This window comes from Spea bombifrons, chromosome 2 (genome assembly GCF_027358695.1).
Source record: "Spea bombifrons isolate aSpeBom1 chromosome 2, aSpeBom1.2.pri, whole genome shotgun sequence".
Classification (NCBI taxonomy): domain Eukaryota; kingdom Metazoa; phylum Chordata; class Amphibia; order Anura; family Pelobatidae; genus Spea; species Spea bombifrons.
In genome coordinates this window covers 2,096,905-2,116,374 of record NC_071088.1, presented here as the reverse complement: position 1 = coordinate 2,116,374, position 19,470 = coordinate 2,096,905, and the positions used below count along the sequence as shown (strand labels likewise).

The window sequence follows — 19,470 nt, the reverse complement described above, 5'->3', positions numbered from 1 at the left end:
CCTGGTTTTATCTCATTATACCCCAATAAACTCCATTTATCTGCAGATCTGGAGCCGCCGTTGCTGTCAGTCATGTGATATTTTGGGTGACTTTCCCGACTCAAACACCGCACTGAGCTGATGCTTTATGGCGATGCTGATGAAGTCCGTTCCTCCATAGACTTTGACAGACAGCACGGAGTGGGATCCGCCATGTTGCATTTTATTGTTAGTGTCACTTTAAGTGCACAGAGTTATGACATCACCGGGGTGGGTGTATTTACTCTATAAAAGGGGGCTAAAAGTCCGGGCCGCGTGTGAAGCATTACCCGGCTCACATCACAGGCTACAAGCTCTAAATTCAATGGAAACTACTTGCAGGTGCTGCGATTTTTACTGACTGACATAAAAATTATTTACAGATGAAACGCATCGATTCCAAAACCCTAGATTCTTTTTTTTTTTTTTTTTTTTGTTAACTTCAGGTGAACGTGAAATGTTTAGGAAACTGAAAAAGAAATAAGATGAGCTCCTGTGGTGGCAGCACTGGGGGGCTGTATTACTGTACACAGCGCTGGGGTTATATTACTGTATACAGCGCTGGGGGTTATATTACTGTATACAGCGCTGGGGGGTTATATTACTGTATACAGCGCTGGGGGTTATATTACTGTATACAGTGCTGGGGGTTATGTTACTGTATACAGCGCTGGGGTTATATTACTGTATACAGCACTGGGGGTTATATTACTGTATACAGCGCTGGGGGGTTATATTACTGTATACAGCGCTGGGGGGTTATATTACTGTATACAGTGCTGGGAGTTATATTACTGTATACAGCGCTGGGGGGTTATATTACTGTATACAGCGCGGGGGGTTATATTACTGTATACAGCGCTGGGGGGTTATATTACTGTATACAGCGCTGGGGGTTATATTACTGTATACAGCGCTGGGGGTTATATTACTGTATACAGCGCTGGGGGTTATATTACTGTATACAGCGCTGGGGGGTTATATTACTGTATACAGCGCTGGGGGGTTATATTACTGTATACAGGGCTGGGGGTTATATTACTGTATACAGAGCTGGGGTTTATATTACTGTATACAGCGCTGGGGGTTATATTACTGTATACAGTGCTTGGGGGTATATTACTGTATACAGCGCTGGGGGGTTATATTACTGTATACAGCGCTGGGGGTTATTACTGTATACAGCGCTGGGGGTTATATTACTGTATACAGCGCTGGGGGTTATATTACTGTATACAGCGCTGGGGGTTATATTACTGTATACAGCGCTGGGGGTTATATTACTGTATACAGCGCTGGGGGGTTATATTACTGTATACAGCGCTGGGGGTTATATTACTGTATACAGCGCTGGGGGTTATATTACTGTATACAGCGCTGGGGGATTATATTACTGTATACAGCGCTGGGGGGTTATATTACTGTATACAGTGCTGGGGGGTTATATTACTGTATACAGCGCTGGGGGGTTATATTACTGTATACAGCGCTGGGGGGTTATATTACTGTATACAGCGCTGGGGGTTATATTACTGTATACAGCGCTGGGGGTTATATTACTGTATACAGCGCTGGGGGGTTATATTACTGTATACAGCGCTGGGGGTTATATTACTGTATACAGCGCTGGGGGGTTATATTACTGTATACAGCGCTGGGGGTTATATTACTGTATACAGCGCTGGGGGTTATATTACTGTATACAGCGCGGGGGGGGTTATATTACTGTATACAGCGCTGGATGTATAGATCAAAATGTCATCCATAAAGGGCTCTAAACGTATGTTTCGGTGAAGGGAATGCTGTGCTGCATTAGAGCGTAACGCAGCTCCATACACTAGGGGGAGCTCTCTTGTTATTTAGAGGGTAATACTGCTCCATACACTAGAAGGAGCTCTGTCATTGGTCGGTGCACGCATGGTTGATTTATAGGTTTCCCTACTGAATAAGTCACTGGAGGATGATTGTTTTGCTTCAATATACCAAATTAAAACTACCAATAGGGGGCGATGCCCCCCCCAGGGGAACCTACATTGTTTCTTTTTACCGGCCTGAGTTTCTTAGCACAAACTGAGTCAATAAAATAACTGAGTGAAGGACGAGGCCAGATCCAGCAGCGCATTTACTTCCAGACACCAAAAAGGATATCTCATGTAAAAAATGCTGCTCGCTGATTACTTTATGCAATGTGATGGGAGCGGTGTGTGTGTTTTGTGTGGTAGGTGTGATGGCGGTGTGTGTGTTTTGTGTGGTAGGTGTGATGGTGGTGTGTGTTTTGTGTGGTAGGTGTGATGGCGGTGTGTGTGTTTTGTGTGGTAGGTGTGATGGTGGTATGTGTGTTTTGTGTGGTAGGTGTGATGGCGGTGTGTGTGTTTTGTGTGGTAGGTGTGATGGCGGTGTGTGTGGTAGGTGTGGTAGGTGTGATGGTGGTGTGTGTTCTTCCCTGGAGAACGAGGGCAGGGACCCAGAGACCCTGAGGAGCTGCACTTCACTCGAAGACTCCGGGTCAAACCAGGCATGGCGGCTTAAGCCATTTTACTCAGCGAAAGAAGCACACCTGGGGAATCTCGGGGTTTGCCCCGGAGCCTCAGGGACCCTGCCCCAATCTCAGGGTAAAGGGGCAGATTGTCAGGGTCACACAGTCTGGAGCCGCATGCTCTATGATCTGATGATATTGAGGACTCCTAATCAGCTCATTAAGTAGCATATCACTCATAGTATATTACGGGGGATATCGCTTCTTGAATGCAGGTGACTCAATTAAGTGTATCGTTAAATAATAAGTCAGGTTTCCATGACAACCCTTATTAGACCCATTTCGGTAACACCTTGACGAGTCGCTACATAAAATCTGCATGATGGGGTATTTAAGGGTTAATAGAAAGCACCTCAGGGGTCACTCATTTAGAAAGTTCCCAGGGATGCTAATAAGTGCATCACATGACACACACTGTTACCATGGATATCTGTAATGGCACATAATGTATTGCACTTTGTCAGGGTAGAAAGTATTAAATACTCCAGGCAGATCTCTGCAACACAGTTAATGCCCCATATTAATGCCCCATATTAATGCCCCATATTATTGCCCCTCTGATGGCTGCACAGTTACCCCACTTCACGTAGAATCTGTCTGGCCCCTGGGCTGGTACTGTAAATGGGGTGACTTATACCCCGGGGAGATCCAGTGACACTTACCCTGGGAAGATCCAGAGACACATACCCCGGGGAGATCCAGTGACACATACCCTGGGGAGATCCAGTGACACTTACCCTGGAGAGATCCAGTGACACATACCCCGGGGAGATCCAGTGACACTTACCCGGGGGAGATCCAGTGACACTTACCCCGGGGAAATCCAGTGACACATTCCCCGGGGAGATCCAGTGACACTTACTCCGGGGAGATCCAGTGACACCATGGGGAGATCCAGTGACACCATGGGGAGATCCAGTGACACTTACCCCGGGGAGATCCAGTGACACTAACCCCAGAGAGATCCAGCGACACATTCCCCGGGGAGATCCAGTGACACTTACCCCAGGGAGATCCAGTGACACATACCCCAGGGAGATCCAGTGACACTTACCCCGGGGAGATCCAGGGGCAGAGAATAGGGACGCAGTTGCCAAAACTGACCAGCAGAGGGTGAGACCCTCACATGGAAGCTCAGCAGGGTTAACCCCTTCCCTCCCAGGGAAATCACCTGCCTGTATAAGGCACCAAACAACTAATGTTTTAATAAGATATTGACCCATTTATGTAGTTACTTGAGAGGAGTCAGAGGCCCCCCAAATACACCCAATAAACACGGATTTACATATAAACAGTTTATATACAGTGTAAGAGTAGAGGGGCAGAGGCTGAGAATTTATTTTACTTTACTCAGAGGGTGGTAGATAAGTGGAACAGCCTCCCAGCAGAAGTGGTAGAGGGTAATACAGTGAGGGTATTAAACATGCATGGGATAGACATACGGCTCCTGAATCTAAGACGAGACCAACGGCTGATTAAGGTTTGCGTCGTTACTGACTAGACGGGGGCCGGATGGGGCCGATCTGCCGGCGGGCTCAGGGTTTCTATGTGATTATATATATATCCGGGACGCAGCGTCTGATTTTTTAATCTGTACACAATGTCTGTCAGTCATCTTTTGGAAACAACCATTAAAATTATTCGCATCCGAATGCACTTGTAAAAATGGCAGCAACATATACCGTAGACTCCTGCATCGTCTGAATACAAGCAGGGAGCAGAGGGAACTCAGGCTTCACATGTTATATCGAATCTGACCACTGGAGACCGCGGGGTTAAATGTGTTGGATGTTCATCCCAGTGTCAGGGGATAGACACTTTCTACACTACTCTTTAAGGACCGTTAGAGACGGCCGGGACCGATCTGCTCCTCGGAGGCGTGGATTTGGGAAGAGGGTCCCGTCTATGGCCAATAAGGAACGTGGATCTATTTTTCTTTTGGGGATCTTTTTACTTCTTCTGATCCGAGGAGAAACCCAGCGCCAAATATACGGAACGGGGAGGAGCTAGCGTGGCTCAGAACAGACGTCCCACCAGGGTCGTGACCCCTCCCCCGAGGAGAAACCGCACGAAGACGTCCTGCCGACCCACGAGACGGCGCAGGAAACCGCGTTGGGAAATGTGCGAGCGCTCCATGCGCGGCTGGGGGTCGTTTTGCTCGAGGGGCGCCTCGGATTTCTGCGTTCCAGATTTTTTCCCGCCGGGTCCTGATCGGGGATTTAAAACGATTTCCACTTTTTGGGATTTTGTAGAAGTCGTTTACTCCGCGCAGGTATATTATATTGTTTGGAAATGTTTTAAAAGCCACTAAAAAGCTTTAAAATCTCATTATGTCGGGTTGGAGCTTTTAGCGTGGCCAGTCCCCTTTTCCTCCCCTGATGAATCCCCCCATCCCTCTTTACCAGTTGGTGCTTTTGCTCCCAGTATGTTATGGTTGGTATCCCTGCTTGAATGCAGGTGACTCTATTGGGTGTATCTTTAAATAATGACCGTATTAGAGCCATTTGGGTAACACGTTTGGCGACTCGCAACATAGAATCTTCATGATGGTTTATGAAAGGGTTAATATTTCAGGAGTCTCAGGGGCCGCTCCCGGGGCTGCTGGTAACGCTGGGTGCTTCCCCTGTCTGACGATGGGAGTTGTCTGTGGATGATGGGAGTTGTAGTCCGCAGCAGCTGATGCGCCAGTAGCAGAAAAGTGAAGCGATACAGACGTTAAACGGCAAATGCACGGGGGGGGGGGGCGCTCAGCGTAGGGGGCAGATTCCGGGCCCTGAGACCCCCAGAGTGTAACGAAGTTACTACCCGCTCTCCAAACTAAACAGATACATTAACTGGGGGAGAAGCTGCAGCCCTGTTGCTGCTGCTATCCTCCTCTTCCATGGTCAGAAATTTCTCGCTACTGATTGGCCCCTGGAATCAGCCAATCAGTGTCAAGAACTTGCTACCATTGAAATCAATGTGCTGATGGGGGTCTCAATAGACCCCAACCTGCTGGAGCTGACCAGGCTTAACTACCAGCCCAGGGCCCGTCATCCATTTACTACCCTAACAAAGTACTGACCCCGTAATGTACGCAGGGGCCCCGAAGAGCTCATACAGGGGTCCCCCTCCCTGCACTGCCTTAAATATCAGCCTCCATCCGGCCCCTGTCCGGCCCCCGTCTCTCCTGCTGTAACGACGCAAACCTTAATCAGTCGTCGGTCTCGTCTTAGATTCAGGAGCCGGATGTCTATCCCATGCATGTTTAATCCCCTCCCTGTATTACCCTCTGCTGGAAGGCTACTCCACTTATCCACCACCCTCTCAGTAAAGTAAAACAAGAGGTAACTAGATTATAATAAGTAAATTAACCCTTTCATGTCCTCCCACGGGGCCTGAAAGGGAAGAACAATAACTGGCTTTTGTGTCCTAACCCGAAAGGAATGAAAGGCGGTCGGGTTGTGCGAGAGTCGGCCGCTGGACTCCGGGGATTAATGGCTGGATGTTTATCGGATGTCGGAGGTTTAATTGTTTGCAGAGTTGCGGGGAAGATGCGGTGGGGAGCGAGATGCCAGCCTCCCGGACAGGCGCTAACCGCGTCCAGATGCTCGCTACGCATGCGCATCTCCGTCCGCGCAGACATTCATGCGCTTCATGCGCGGCGGCGTTTCTGTAACATGCCATTTGTTTCTCTATAGCACCAGCAGATTCCGTAGCGCAGTCACCACACAATTTACATTAAGACGGATGGGGATAGAGCCCAGCCCTTACAAAAAATTACTGCAGTTTTTTCTGAAGTAATACTGCAGTTTTTTGGACATGAAAAAACTGCAAAACGGCACATTTACTGCACTTTTACTGCACTTTTACTGCACATTTACTGCACATTTACTGCACATTTACTGCATTTGTACTTCACTGTCCTGGAGTTTTAATGCAGTTATTTTTGTAAGGAAGAACAAATGCAATAAAGCTGCAGCACGTTGAATCACAACTGTAGGTTTGCAATTTACAAAAAAAAGTGCGGTAAATGTGCAGTAAAACTGCAGTACAGTGAAGTACAAATGCAGTAAAAGTGCATTTTTTTCATGTCCAAAAAATAGCAGTATTACTTCAGAAAAACTGCAGGAATTTTTTGTAAGGGGGGAGCTTACAATCTATCTGCACAGACGGCATTTCAGGCTGATGGGTACAATGGGCATCATTTCCGTTAGTTACTGTATCCATGGCACCCTGTCCATGGTGCTGATGGCATGTATTAAAGGAATCATAACGGTGGCGGAGTATCAGGAGAGGGGAGAGGGGCATCATGGGAGGAAAGAGGGGGATCGACTTGAGGAATACAGGGGTTTGCGGAACAAAGAGGGACTGGCCAAACTAAACCGGGGCACTTGGGAGATATCTTTCTGCTCTAATTTCCAGTGGCAAGAATTCTCTAAAATGAGTTGTGGTTACAGGGAGCCGCCCTCTGGCCCTTCTTTGGTGAAGCAATGGGCAGGCGCTGATGTTGGGGTATTAGATGGTCCTGCAGGGGCAGATATTAGGTTATGGGTATTATAGAGGGGCTAATGTGTATTTATTATATATATTACATTATATCATATTAACCCTCTCTGGACCGTGTGTCTCATTGATCCTCAGCCCTTCTAGATGATGTGGTTTCGAGGTCGAGCCGTGAGACCTACTGATTTACATAAAGGGATAAACGACAGGAGGGAGGTGAAAAGTGTGACTGAGTGGGCTGCTTCCCAGCAGAGGTGGTAGAGGGTAGTACAGTGAGGGTATTAAACATGCATGGGATAGACATACGGCTCCTGAATCTAAGACGAGACCAACGACTGATTAAGGTTTGAGTCTTTACAGCAGGAGAAACGGGCGACTAGACAGGGGCCGGATGGGGCCGATCCGCTGGCCGGTTCTGGCTTTCTAGATTGTTCGGTTCCAGAAGGCGAATGATTTGTTGTTTCCCGGTTCCCCGCTGACCTGTGTTTGTGGCCCCCGTGTAGATTCCGAGCACAGCACCGGCTCTGATACGGAGGTCTTGGCCGAGCGGACGTCCTGCTCCTACGAGTCATGCGCAGACCTGGCCTCTTCCCGAGTCCCAGACGCCCCGTCGCTGTCCGCGTCCTCGATGGAGGAGATCCAAGTGGAGCTCCAGTGCGCAGACCTATGGAAGAGGTTCCACGACATCGGCACGGAGATGATCATCACCAAGGCAGGCAGGTCCGTAGCTAACGACGTTCGCTGGTTAATTGTGTGACATAAAACAGTTTCTGTGGCAACAGCCTATCAGTGCGTGCTCCTGTGTCACATGACAATTAAGTGTTCCCGGCACAAATTAAGTCCCTGATCACCAAAAAACAAGTATGGAGAAGAATGTCCTGTGGGGTAACGTGGCTGCTCGTGAGCCAATCAGCAGAAAACATGTCTGATCCCCGCTAACCTGCACTCGGCACTGGTGGATCATGGGAAATGGTGGGAAAATTAGCATGGAACCCCCCCATTGGTGGAAGTCAGGCCCAGAAAATATAAATCTGAATAACTAAAATCAGATTTTAAATAAAAACCCCTTCCTGATATCTGATAATCAGCCCATAAACAATACATCCAAGCAGATGGCTCAAAGAGCTTACAATCTATTCTCAGAAGCCTTCTGTGGTAAATCCCCCTAAAAGGTTTTGGAAGAGGGTTAGAGAATCGCTAATCTCTGTGCTTGGCGGCTGCGCTAATTATTTAGAGCTTTGGGAACGGGTCTGGAGGATCGAGGAGTTCAAAGGTCAGGAAGCAGAAGACAAAACTATGGCCGCGGAAGTTAAACCTGTTAACTTCGATCCTTAATAATCCTCCTTCCATTAACTCTATAACCGGACGACTGAATACCATCCCCGTAGGTTCATGTGTGTGGATGTATGCACAAGGTGTTAGAGTAGGTACATGTGTGGATGTATGCACAAGGTGTAAGAGTAGGTACATGTGTGGATGTATGCACAAGGTATTAGAGTAGGTACATGTGTGGATGTATGCACAAGGTGTTAGAGTAGGTACATGTGTGGATGTATGCACAGTGTGTTAGAGTAGGTACATGTGTGGATGTATGCACAAGGTGTTAGAGTAGGTACATGTGTGGATGTATGCACAGTGTGTTAGAGTAGGTACATGTGTGGATGTATGCACAAGGTGTTAGAGTAGGTACATGTGTGGATGTATGCACAAGGTGTTAGAGTAGGTACATGTGTGGATGTATGCACAAGGTGTTAGAGTAGGTACATGTGTGGATGTATGCACAGTGTGTTAGAGTAGGTACATGTGTGGATGTATGCACAAGGTGTTAGAGTAGGTACATGTGTGGATGTATGCACAAGGTGTTAGAGTAGGTACATGTGTGGATGTATGCACATTGTGTTAGAGTAGGTACATGTGTGGATGTATGCACAAGGTGTTAGAGTAGGTACATGTGTGGATGTATGCACAAGGTGTTAGAGTATGTACATGTGTAGATGTATGCACAAGGTGTTAGAGTAGGTACATGTGTGGATGTATGCACAAGGTGTTAGAGTAGGTACATGTGTGTACATATCTATGTGTAAATGCAGAGCTGCCCCTGGTCCATTACACGTGTCTCTATTTCCGTGGACACGTGTTTCTGGGAAGCACTGAATCCTGTTTTATATAATTATCGTTATTATTATACTACTTTATCTACTTCGCTTTCCTCTTCCCAGGAGGATGTTCCCCGCCATGAGGGTGAAAATCTCCGGCCTGGACCCTCACCAGCAATATTACATCGCTATGGATATCGTGCCCGTTGACAACAAGCGATACAGGTAACACGGATAACACCATGTATAACACATTAACCCTTCCACTGCCCTGGCGATTCTGCCCAGTTACTTACAAATATAAAAAAGCCTTGAGTGTACTGGGGCGTAAAGCGGTAGAAATTGTGCAATCACCATGGGAACCAGAGAAATGGTTCTGCTGACTGTTCCACTATTACCATTTGGCACCAATGCTCAAGGGCCAAATGAAAAATATACATCTAAGAAGACTCTTTTCTCTTCTAGGTACGTGTATCACAGCTCCAAGTGGATGGTAGCCGGGAATGCCGACTCCCCGGTGCCCCCGCGGGCATACATCCACCCCGACTCTCTGGCCTCAGGTGACACGTGGATGAGGCAGGTGGTCAGTTTCGACAAACTCAAGCTCACCAACAATGAACTGGATGATCAGGGCCATGTAAGTGGGTTCCACGGGAGCTCCACATCACCATAGGCTGCGGAACATTGGGTGGATAGTCTTTATTTGCACCAGTTAGCACTGGGAGCTGCCCCTCCCCCCAGCGCTGTATACAGTAATATACCCCATTGTTGTCAGTCATGTGATATTTTGGGTGACTTTCCTGGCTCAAACACCACACTGAGCTGATGCTTTATGGCGATGCTAATGAAGTCCGTTCCTCCATAGACTTTCATTAGTCAGAGTGTCCGGGTGAGTGATTAAGACTGAGCCAGTCTATTGTTTCCTACAGGCAGTATGATAAGGAGCTGGGGGTTTTAGTAGATTGGGGCTCAGATAACAGAGCGAGCCTCTTGCTGTACATTTGCCCCATCTGCCCCACATCTACTGGGAAAAGAGCCCAGGAGTCCGGTGCCGGGCAGAACTTCACATAAACCGTAGAGACTTTATTGAGCGGGTTAATAGCGGCTTTTCATGTTGGGGGCACAGAATGTTCCGGGGGGTAATTAAATGAATACCTTGTTACAGATAATCCTGCACTCCATGCACAAGTACCAGCCGCGGGTCCATGTCATACGCAAGGATTTCAGCAGCGACCTCTCCCCCACCAAGCCCGTCCCGGCAGGAGACGGAGTGAAAACCTTCAGCTTCCCCGAGACCGTCTTCACCACCGTGACAGCCTATCAGAACCAGCAGGTGAGCCCAGAACCCATGACAGCCTATCAGAACCAGCAGGTGAGCCCAGAACCCATGACAGCCTATCAGAACCAGCATGTAAGCCCCGAACCCATGACAGCCTATCAGAACCAGCTGGTGAGCCCCAAACCCATGACAGCCTATCAGAACCAGCAGGTGAGCCCCGAACCCATGACAGCCTATCAGAACCAGCAGGTGAGCCCAGAACCCATGACAGCCTATCAGAACCAGCTGGTGAGCCCCAAACCCATGACAGCCTATCAGAACCAGCCAGTGAGCCCCAAACCCATGACAGCCTATCAGAACCAGCCGGTGAGCCCAGAACCCATGACAGCCTATCAGAACCAGCCGGTGAGCCCAGAACCCATGACAGCCTATCAGAACCAGCTGGTGAGCCCAGAACCCAGGTTCTCCGCAGGACTCGGCGCCGGCAGAACCTCCGCTCACACTCGGCCCGGCTCGGCCGGCTCATTAAAATCCGTTATCGTTTCCAAATGCGCCGTTGTCCATAAATCATTACCTCGCTCTGTCAGGGATTTGTACGCGAAGAATAATTTTGGATATTGTTTCCAGATTACGCGGCTGAAGATTGACAGGAACCCGTTTGCCAAAGGATTTCGGGACTCTGGAAGGAACCGGTAAGATCGAAATCCCGTCTCTCGCTCCCAGCCTCTCTCATTCTGGCAACAAACATGAAAAGCGAGCCCCTAATTGGCTGTCGGAGAAATGATAGATTCTCTGCCTTTTGATTGATTCATTTGGCAAACAGGAGAAGAAATTGGCTCGTCGTAAATCCACCCGCAGACCAAACCCCCCCGCCCCCCCCGTCCAAATCATCAGCCGTACAAATACCCCTCTAAAAACAAGTCGTGTGCTTCTCATGCATGTTTACATCCCCTCAATAAATTAGCCTCTACCACTTCTGCTGGGAGACTGTTCAATTTATCAACTACCCTCTCATTTTAATATTTTTGCTGCACAATACGGCTTCGAAGCCAGGGAAGCAAATACATCCCTTTATTGCTTATCGCTTAGGAGGAGAAATGTGACAAAAAGGGTCCGGAATCTAACACCAGAGGGCCAGAGGCTGAGATTGAATGGAAGGAAGTTATACGTTACTGAGAGGGTGGTGGATACGTGGAACAGCTCCCTAGCAGAGGTGGTAGAGGGTAATACAGTGAGGGGATTAAACACGCACGGGATAGACATACGGCTCCTGAATCTAAGATTAAGGTTTGAGTCTTTACAGAGTAGACGGGCCGGTGGGGGACGATTTGCCGGCGGGTTCTGAGTTTCTGTGTTTGTTATCAGTGAAAAGGTTAACCCACGGTGCACAGCGCAGGACCGGCATTAGCCGCTTCGAGCCGTCGTTCTATTAGGGGCTGCAGTGCAGTAAGACAAAACCCTGTTCGGTGTATTTAATAAGCAGGACTCTGCCTTTCCATGAGCGACGTCGAGCGGATCAGCGCTTTGTAACGGAAACGACAAATATTCTTTGGTTCTACAACGTGTTCTTCCGCCCCGATTGTCTTTGAAAGAGCCGCGGCGGTCTGTCTGTTCTGAGAAGATGCCCCGCGGTGGCTCCTGAATCGTCTCGTGTAGAGAATACCGCGTTCTCAAAACAGAAACATCGAAGGAATCTTTGAAATTGAGACAAATTGCCCTGAAAATGTTTTCCTTGTCGGCTCCAATCAGTTGAAGCAGAGCAGGCGGATCCGGCATGGGATTATTCCACGGCCAATCAGGGCCAAGCGATTCCAATGACCCTTTCAATGCCAGACGGCTGCCAGCGAAACACTTGAACCAATAACACTAGCAGGGCTGTACTCAGCGCTCGGCGCCCAGAGGGTTAAGTCATTATTCTGGTAATTGGGGTCTCATCCTTCAGACTCCCAACCCCCCCGACGTAGCGGATTCCGGGAGAGAAACCGGCCAAAAACTCCCGGGAAGCGAGTGCCTGCGATTCTGTGAAATGTATCTTTTTAAAATACTTGGATAAACTAAAAATTGGAAACTGTAAACCTTAACGGTGTCACGAGAAATATCCTTATCATACCGCCTGTGGGAACTAAAAAGAACGGCTTGGTCTTAATCACCCAGTAGGACTCTCTGGCTAATGAAAGTGTATGGAGGAAGGGACTTAGCATTATATATCGCCGTCATACTCCGCAGCGCTGTACAATAAGTTAACAGGACAAGTAGTGCTTTTGGACAGAAGCAAATGGTAAGGAGGGCCCCCACTCAAAGAACTGACCCCGCAGCAGGATGGCGCCGCGCATGCTCGGTTCCCGCGGCTCGGCGCGTTGCTGTAGGCTGCTGTCGTAGCGCATGCAGACACGTGCTTCCCGTTATCGTTAAACGACCAACATCTTGTTCTATTTTCCGCGCAGTAGAACTTTTTGATTTACTGACTGATATTAAAAACGTGGAGACCGAGGAGAGGGAACATGAAACGATCCGAACGCCGCGTTCCCATAAAACGGACAAAACTGTCTTTAAAACGATCCAAATGTGCTTTTATTTCACCCGGATCCACGTGTGCAGCCCTCGGCGCCGGCTTTGGGTGCTGGACCAGCTCCGCTTACATCTTTCGGCAAATAAACCTCGAAGGAGATCAGATTATAAATACTTTCCCAAAATATCGCTCAGTTTCTTTTTACCCCAGTTGTAGTTTTTGCCCCACAATTTCAGGCAGCTGCATATCCGCCGTTTGTATGATTCTCGCTCTGTTATCTGATCCCCGATCTACTAAACCCCCCCCCGACTCCTTATCATACTGCCTGTGGGGAACAATAGAATGGCTCAGTCTTAATTGCTCACCTGGACTCTCTGACTGATGAAAGTCTATGGAGGAAGGGACTTCATTATCAATGCCATAAAGCATCAGCTCAGTGTGGTGTTTGTGCCGAGAAAGTCACGGCTACAAAAAGTACAGCATGGACCCCCGCTCCGGCCTGCAGAGTATCTCTGCTCCTGTGACTGCCCCCCGCTCCGGGACACACAGACACCGACTGCCCCCCCCCGCCTGCAGAGTATCTCTGCTCCTGCGACTGCCGGCTGCCGATCCTCGCCTTTTCCTTACAGAGAGACACTCAGCCTCCACTCCGCTGATCCCGTCCCGCGGCCGGAGGAAGGAAGCTCACTCGGCCATCACTGATCACGCTCTCCAAACGGAGTCTGTGTCTCTGCTGCGGGACCCCATGCGCTAAGCGGCCCCCGCATTGCCCAGCACCGTGTCCCTGCCGTGCAAGCCAATATATAAAAGGCGCAGCAGCATATGGGGATCCCTCGCTGACAGGGGCCCTGCGGCGGATGCCCCTTTAACCCCTTCGTAGTCGGGGGGTTATATACTGCTTCTTCTTCTCAGCAGCAAGGTCACCCTGACCCTGAATTGGGCCCGGGCAAACCATAATTACCCCTGGGATATATGGCGGCACCGAGTGTCCTTGGCTCCGGCGGCAGCGGCTTAACCGCGTCTACATCAGACATCCGAGGGAGACGGAAAAAACGCAGGAATTCCACCCGCCCGGCTTCTCCATCCCAACTATTATTCCGCCATGAAACGCGATTCGTCCCGATTTATCTCCAGGCCGGAGGACGTTCGGCCCCCGCAAACCCAAATGAGCGCCCTCCAAAATACCGCGGCTCGCTATCTCTGTGATTATCTCGCCCTCTCGCCCTCTCCAGCGAGGGTCCGTCCTGGAGGATGTTAAGGATGTGGGATGAGGGCGGGTTAATGGGTCTTGTGGTGCGAGCAACAGAAACGTACCGTTGGTTTCCATGGTGACTGCTCCACATTCATCACTCAGCCCCAGAATTGCCCCTGTTTTGCTTGTATAAATAGGGCAATACTTAGCGGCCCCCCCCCGGAGCCCTTTACAGCAGGACAAAACGGGCAACTAGACGGGGGCCAGAAGGGGCCGATCGGCCAGCGGGTTCTGTTTAAATATAACGGTTCTTTTCCCATTTCAGTATTTTTTTTTTATTTTGCTTTTTATTCTGCCAATGAAAATAATTTGCCGGCATCGCGTTAAGGGTTAAAGATATGAGCAATGGGGTCTTTCCTTACTCAAAGGGTTAAAGGGTAAGACAGTCTATGAACCTGGCACGAGAGATCTCCACGCGCGAGACCTCACTGTCAGCCTGTCAGAGAGATAGCTCTCGTGGAGTGCTGCCTGTCTCCTGTCTGTCTCGTTTGTCTCGTTTGTCTCTTATTTGTCTCGTTTGTCTCGTCTGTCTCGTTTGTCTGGTTTGTCTCGTTTGTCTCATTGTCCGTCTCTTTTCCAGGACCGGCCTGGAAGCCATCATGGAGACGTACGCCTTCTGGAGGCCGCCGGTCCGCACTCTCACCTTTGAAGATTTTACGACTATGCAGAAACAGCAAGGTGAGTCCGAGCGGCGCCCCCCCCCAGGAGGCAGTTAGCGCTGTTCACGGTGGGATGTGGGGGGGGGGATTGCTGTCCATGTGTTGGCCAGGTGAGGCCGATAAGATGAGAAACATACACAGGGTGAAAAAACTGCCGCTGAAAAGTGGATTTATGTGTGTTTTTGGCGAGGGTGAGGCTCTACACATCGGGCCAATTCCCGGTTCTTGATCGCTGGGATGTTGCACCTTAAACATCTGATAAATCAGAAGCAGTTGGTTGTCAGAGGTTTACAGGGCAAAAAAAAGAGGACAACAGACCCAAAACACACCGCGGAAGTGAGAAATAATAAATAATAATATATAATATATAATAAATAATAGTATATAATATATATAATAATGAATAATAATATATAATATATAATAAATAATAGTATATAATATATATACTAATGAATAATAATAATTAATAGTATATAATATATAATCATGAAAAATGATATGTAATATATATAATAATGATAATAAATATGTAATATTAATAAATGATTAATGTATAATATACTGTATATATAATAATAATATATAGAGATTATACGGTAACTTAACTGCTGCGGAGCGATGCGTGAGAAATCCCTGCCAGCAGCGAGGATACTTTGTGAATGAAAGAAAGTTACAAAGTATTCTATAAATCAAATGCAACAATCCGGGCATCGCAACAGCGAGGTCCATTCGAGAAGCCCAGACTCTTTTAGTGGGAGGCTAGTGGAGGCTAGTAAAAGCTCATGGAGGCTATATGGCTGGGGATGGCAAGAAGGGGCGCGTGAAGGCTTGTGCCAGCTAGTAAAGGGTTGTGGAGGCTAGTCATGGCTGTAGGAGGCTAATGTAGGATAGGCATGGCTGTAGGAGGCTGTAGGAGGCTAGTATAGGCTAGTGGAAAAATGGGACAAAACGATAGTCTTCCAGTAGAAGGGATGACGTAGGGTAACCGCGAGTGAATTAGCCCGGCTCCGTAACCCGCGTCTCAGGTGCTTTCTGGTGCTTTGATGTTAGGTCTGTTAATGATGGCGTCGGGGTGGCTCGGGGCCGCCTCGCAGATGTGAGATGGAGGCTGACCTTCGTGGTCTCTTGGCTGAGGACTCATTAATCTCATGATCAAGGGATGTTAAATAAGGGAAAAAATCCCGAAAGCAGCCGGCTGAGCATCACATGCCCCTCACCTGCCTCCCGGGCTCCCCTCCATGTCGTGGCAGGGGGCAGGTCGCACACGCTGGGCGAGGGGCTGTGAACGGATTATTAACCCTGACAGAGAGACAGGCGGGGGTGCCGGGCCCTACCGTGCAGCGGTCACCCCAGTAGGCATTAAAGGGTTAACTAAGCATTTCTGTCAAAGGGTGACTACCATTCCCATCACGCACTGCCAGCTATAACGATGCATTAAAGCCGGGACTAGAATTCCGTATACACGCAGACGGCAGTCCTCGGTAGAAATAAAGCCTCTGAACCTAATGCCCCGCACCATGCATGCTTAAAACAAGCCAGTTTTAACGGTTTCATTGCCGGATTCTGGCCATAGACTTGGGGTGGGGGTTAAGGAATATGGCTATTAGAGGCTCGCGGTGCATCCATTGCCGGAGGTTTGGCGCCAGCGCCATCATTGACGGCGTTTCCCGTCTCTCATCGTGTCTTCTCTTGTGTTCCAGGTGGCAGCACGGGGACATCTCCCACCACGTCCAGCACAGGGACGCCATCGCCCTCGGCTTCCTCTCACCTGCTGTCCCCATCGTGCTCCCCGCCAACCTTCCACCTGACGCCCAACTCCTTCAACGTCGGCTGTCGGGAGAACCAGCTGTGCAACCTGAATCTTTCCGAGTACCCGGCCTGTGCCAGGAGCAACATGGCCGCCCTCCAGAGCTACCCGGGCCTGAGTGACAACGGATATAACCGGCTGCAGAGCGGAAACTCCTCCGGTACCCAAGCCTCCGACACCTTTATGCCCCAGAGGACTTCATCCTTGATCTCCGGCATGGCCACCCCATCCTCGCTGCCCAGCAACAGCAAGATGGACGCCTACGGAGGCCAACTGGGTTCATATCCATCCTCTCAGTTCCAGTACGTGATGCAGGCAGGAAACCCTTCCTCCGGCTCCTCTTCGTCACACATGTTCGGGGCCGGCAGCCACATGCAGCAGAGCTCGTACAACGCGTTCTCCATCCACAACCCTTACAACCTCTACGGATACAACTTCCCGGCCTCCCCGCGCCTGGCAGCGAGCCCCGAGAAACTGACTGCGTCCCAAGGCACTTTACTTTGCTCTTCCCCGTCCAACGTCGCTTTTGGCGAGAGGCAGTACCTCTCTACGGGCATGGAGGCAATGCACATGATTGGCAACCCCTCGGCCAATCAACAGGCAGCAAACACCTGTGACAGCAGACAGTATGGATCTGTCCCCGGATCTTCTTCACAGATGTCGGTGCACATGGTGTAAGCGGGAGGAGATCCCCGCTGGATGGACCCAACCGAGAGTGCCTTAAAAAAACGACATTAACAGCATGGATACCCCTCCCCCGCCCGGGGCCGGGGGCACAGACTAGCTCTTACCTCCTTGGATTACAAAGAGATGAGAATCTAGCACTCCGCGTCTGAACTCGGCTTACCGCGGTCTATCCTCGCCTTACCGCGGTCTATCCTCGCCTTACCGCGGTCTATCCTCGCCTTACTGCTTTCTAGACTTTACGACGGCCTCGATTTCACCCAAAGACTCTCTGGAAGGAACCTTCACGGACCGTGTACCCCTCTTCATGGCGCGTGTGCTGTCCGTCTCAGTGGGGCAGGATAGTCTCCGGCTAAGAATCTCTTTTATCCCGAATACCTTATCTAGAATTCCACTTATCTAGAACATCCATTCATCTAGAATTTCCCTTATCTAGAATTTCCCTTATCTAGAATATCCCTTATCAAGAATATCCTTTATCTAGAATTTTCTTTATCTAGAACATCCCTTCATCTAGAATATCCTTTATCTAAAATGTTCTTTATCTAGAATTTCCCTTATCAAGAATATCCTTTATCTAGAATTTTCTTTATCTAGATCATCCCTTCATCTAGAATATTCTTTGTCTAAAATTTCCCTTATCTAGAACTTCCATCATCTAGAAGCTGGGAGACCTGGATAAACTCCCCCATCGAGACGGACATCACGCCCCCGGGAAGGGTCTTGTAATTGCAATAAGCTTGTGTGGTTTGGGGGGAAAGTGTTTATTTTTATGATTTTTATCAGGTCTTTAAGCTTTTAACCCCACGGAACGGACGGAACGGACGGAATCTCTCCCCGACTTCTCTCCGGGGGCCATTTTTGCTCTGGATGATGGCGATGAACTTGTGACTCGAGACGTAGGACCGGCTGCTGTGAGACGAGCCGACAGATTAGACGTGATGGTGAAATGAGTTGGCGGGAGGGGCGGGGGAGGGGTATGGGGGGTAAAACGCCCGGATTTATTAAGATCTCGAGTGCATTGATCTGGAAAGCGGGGAGGAATCGTCGGGATTTACGCCTTCACCGACGCAGAGGAGGCTCGTTTAACAGCCAAAGCTGCCAAAAACATACCCAAAAATAACTGCGTCCGACCGGCTATTAACCATGTCACTGCCGAGCGACTGGTCAACCGTCCTGGCTCTCCTGGCGCTCAAAGGTCTCACCTGAATTAGTGGCACTGCGGCCCCAGCACGCAGTCGCAGAGAACCGTCGGGGGATAAATGAAATAAATAATAATAAATAAATCCATTTCCTTATAGATCCCGCGCTTCTCGCCCGCCACGGTGTGGAGTGGAAGGGGGTTGCTGGGTAAAATTTGTGGGGCAAAAACATCTTCTTTCCCCTTACCGGAGCAGGGAGCTTTCTAAACGAGCGGCCCCTGAGACTCAAATATTAACCCTTTAATAGCCCACCATGAAGATCCTATGTAGTGAGTCGACAAATGCGTTACCCAAATTACTTTAATACTGGTCGTCATGGAAACATTGACTTGTCTTTATTTAAAGAGTCACTTCATTGAGTCACCTGCATTCAAGCAGGGATATCAGCCATAACATACTGGGAGCCAAAGCACCAACTGGGGGTCTTATGTATGATCCCAGCGGCGGGGGGGGGGGGAGGAAGGAGTCGGCTCCAGACTGTGTGGCCCCCGAGAATCTGCCCCTTTACCTTGAGACTCAGGGGCAAATGCTGAACGTTCCGAGGTACGCCTATTACTTGTGACTCCATCCACAACCATGCAAAAAAAAGCACCTTAAAAAAAAAAAAGAGGAGAAAGCACCAAAATGCACCAAAATTCCCCAAACGCACCAGAATTCCCATCCAGCTCATCGTTGTTGTTTTATGCGCTCGGAACAAAAATATCCCAACCTGACTTTATCTGAATCCTGAAGATTAACTTTTTTTTTTGCTGAAGTTTGAAGTAAATGCAATCAAAGAGAAACTTTTCCTCTCTTTTAACCAAAGTAATCAAATCCGTAACAATTCGCACCGGACCGGGGAAAACGATGAATTCAGGCAGAATTTACAAAGCGTTTCTGTTCGTGATGATTGATAGCGATGAGAGGCAGGTGTGATGGCTCCCGTGTCACCGGGAAGGGT

At 49.0% G+C, this 19,470-nt stretch overlaps 1 protein-coding gene across 1 annotated transcript in view; it reads left to right on the top strand.

Moving 5' to 3' along the window:
* Nucleotides 1-17,515, top strand: part of TBX15 (T-box transcription factor 15) — a 32,801-nt gene extending 15,286 nt beyond the window's left edge. The window contains exons 2-8 of the mRNA XM_053456842.1: nt 7,543-7,759; nt 9,259-9,360; nt 9,601-9,772; nt 10,301-10,468; nt 11,042-11,106; nt 14,756-14,853; nt 16,538-17,515. Coding sequence (XP_053312817.1) covers nt 7,543-7,759; nt 9,259-9,360; nt 9,601-9,772; nt 10,301-10,468; nt 11,042-11,106; nt 14,756-14,853; nt 16,538-17,322 — 1,607 coding nt within the window. The 3' untranslated portion in view covers nt 17,323-17,515. The remainder of the gene's footprint in view (nt 1-7,542; nt 7,760-9,258; nt 9,361-9,600; nt 9,773-10,300; nt 10,469-11,041; nt 11,107-14,755; nt 14,854-16,537) is intronic.
* The last annotated feature ends 1,955 nt before the right edge of the window (nt 17,516-19,470 follow it).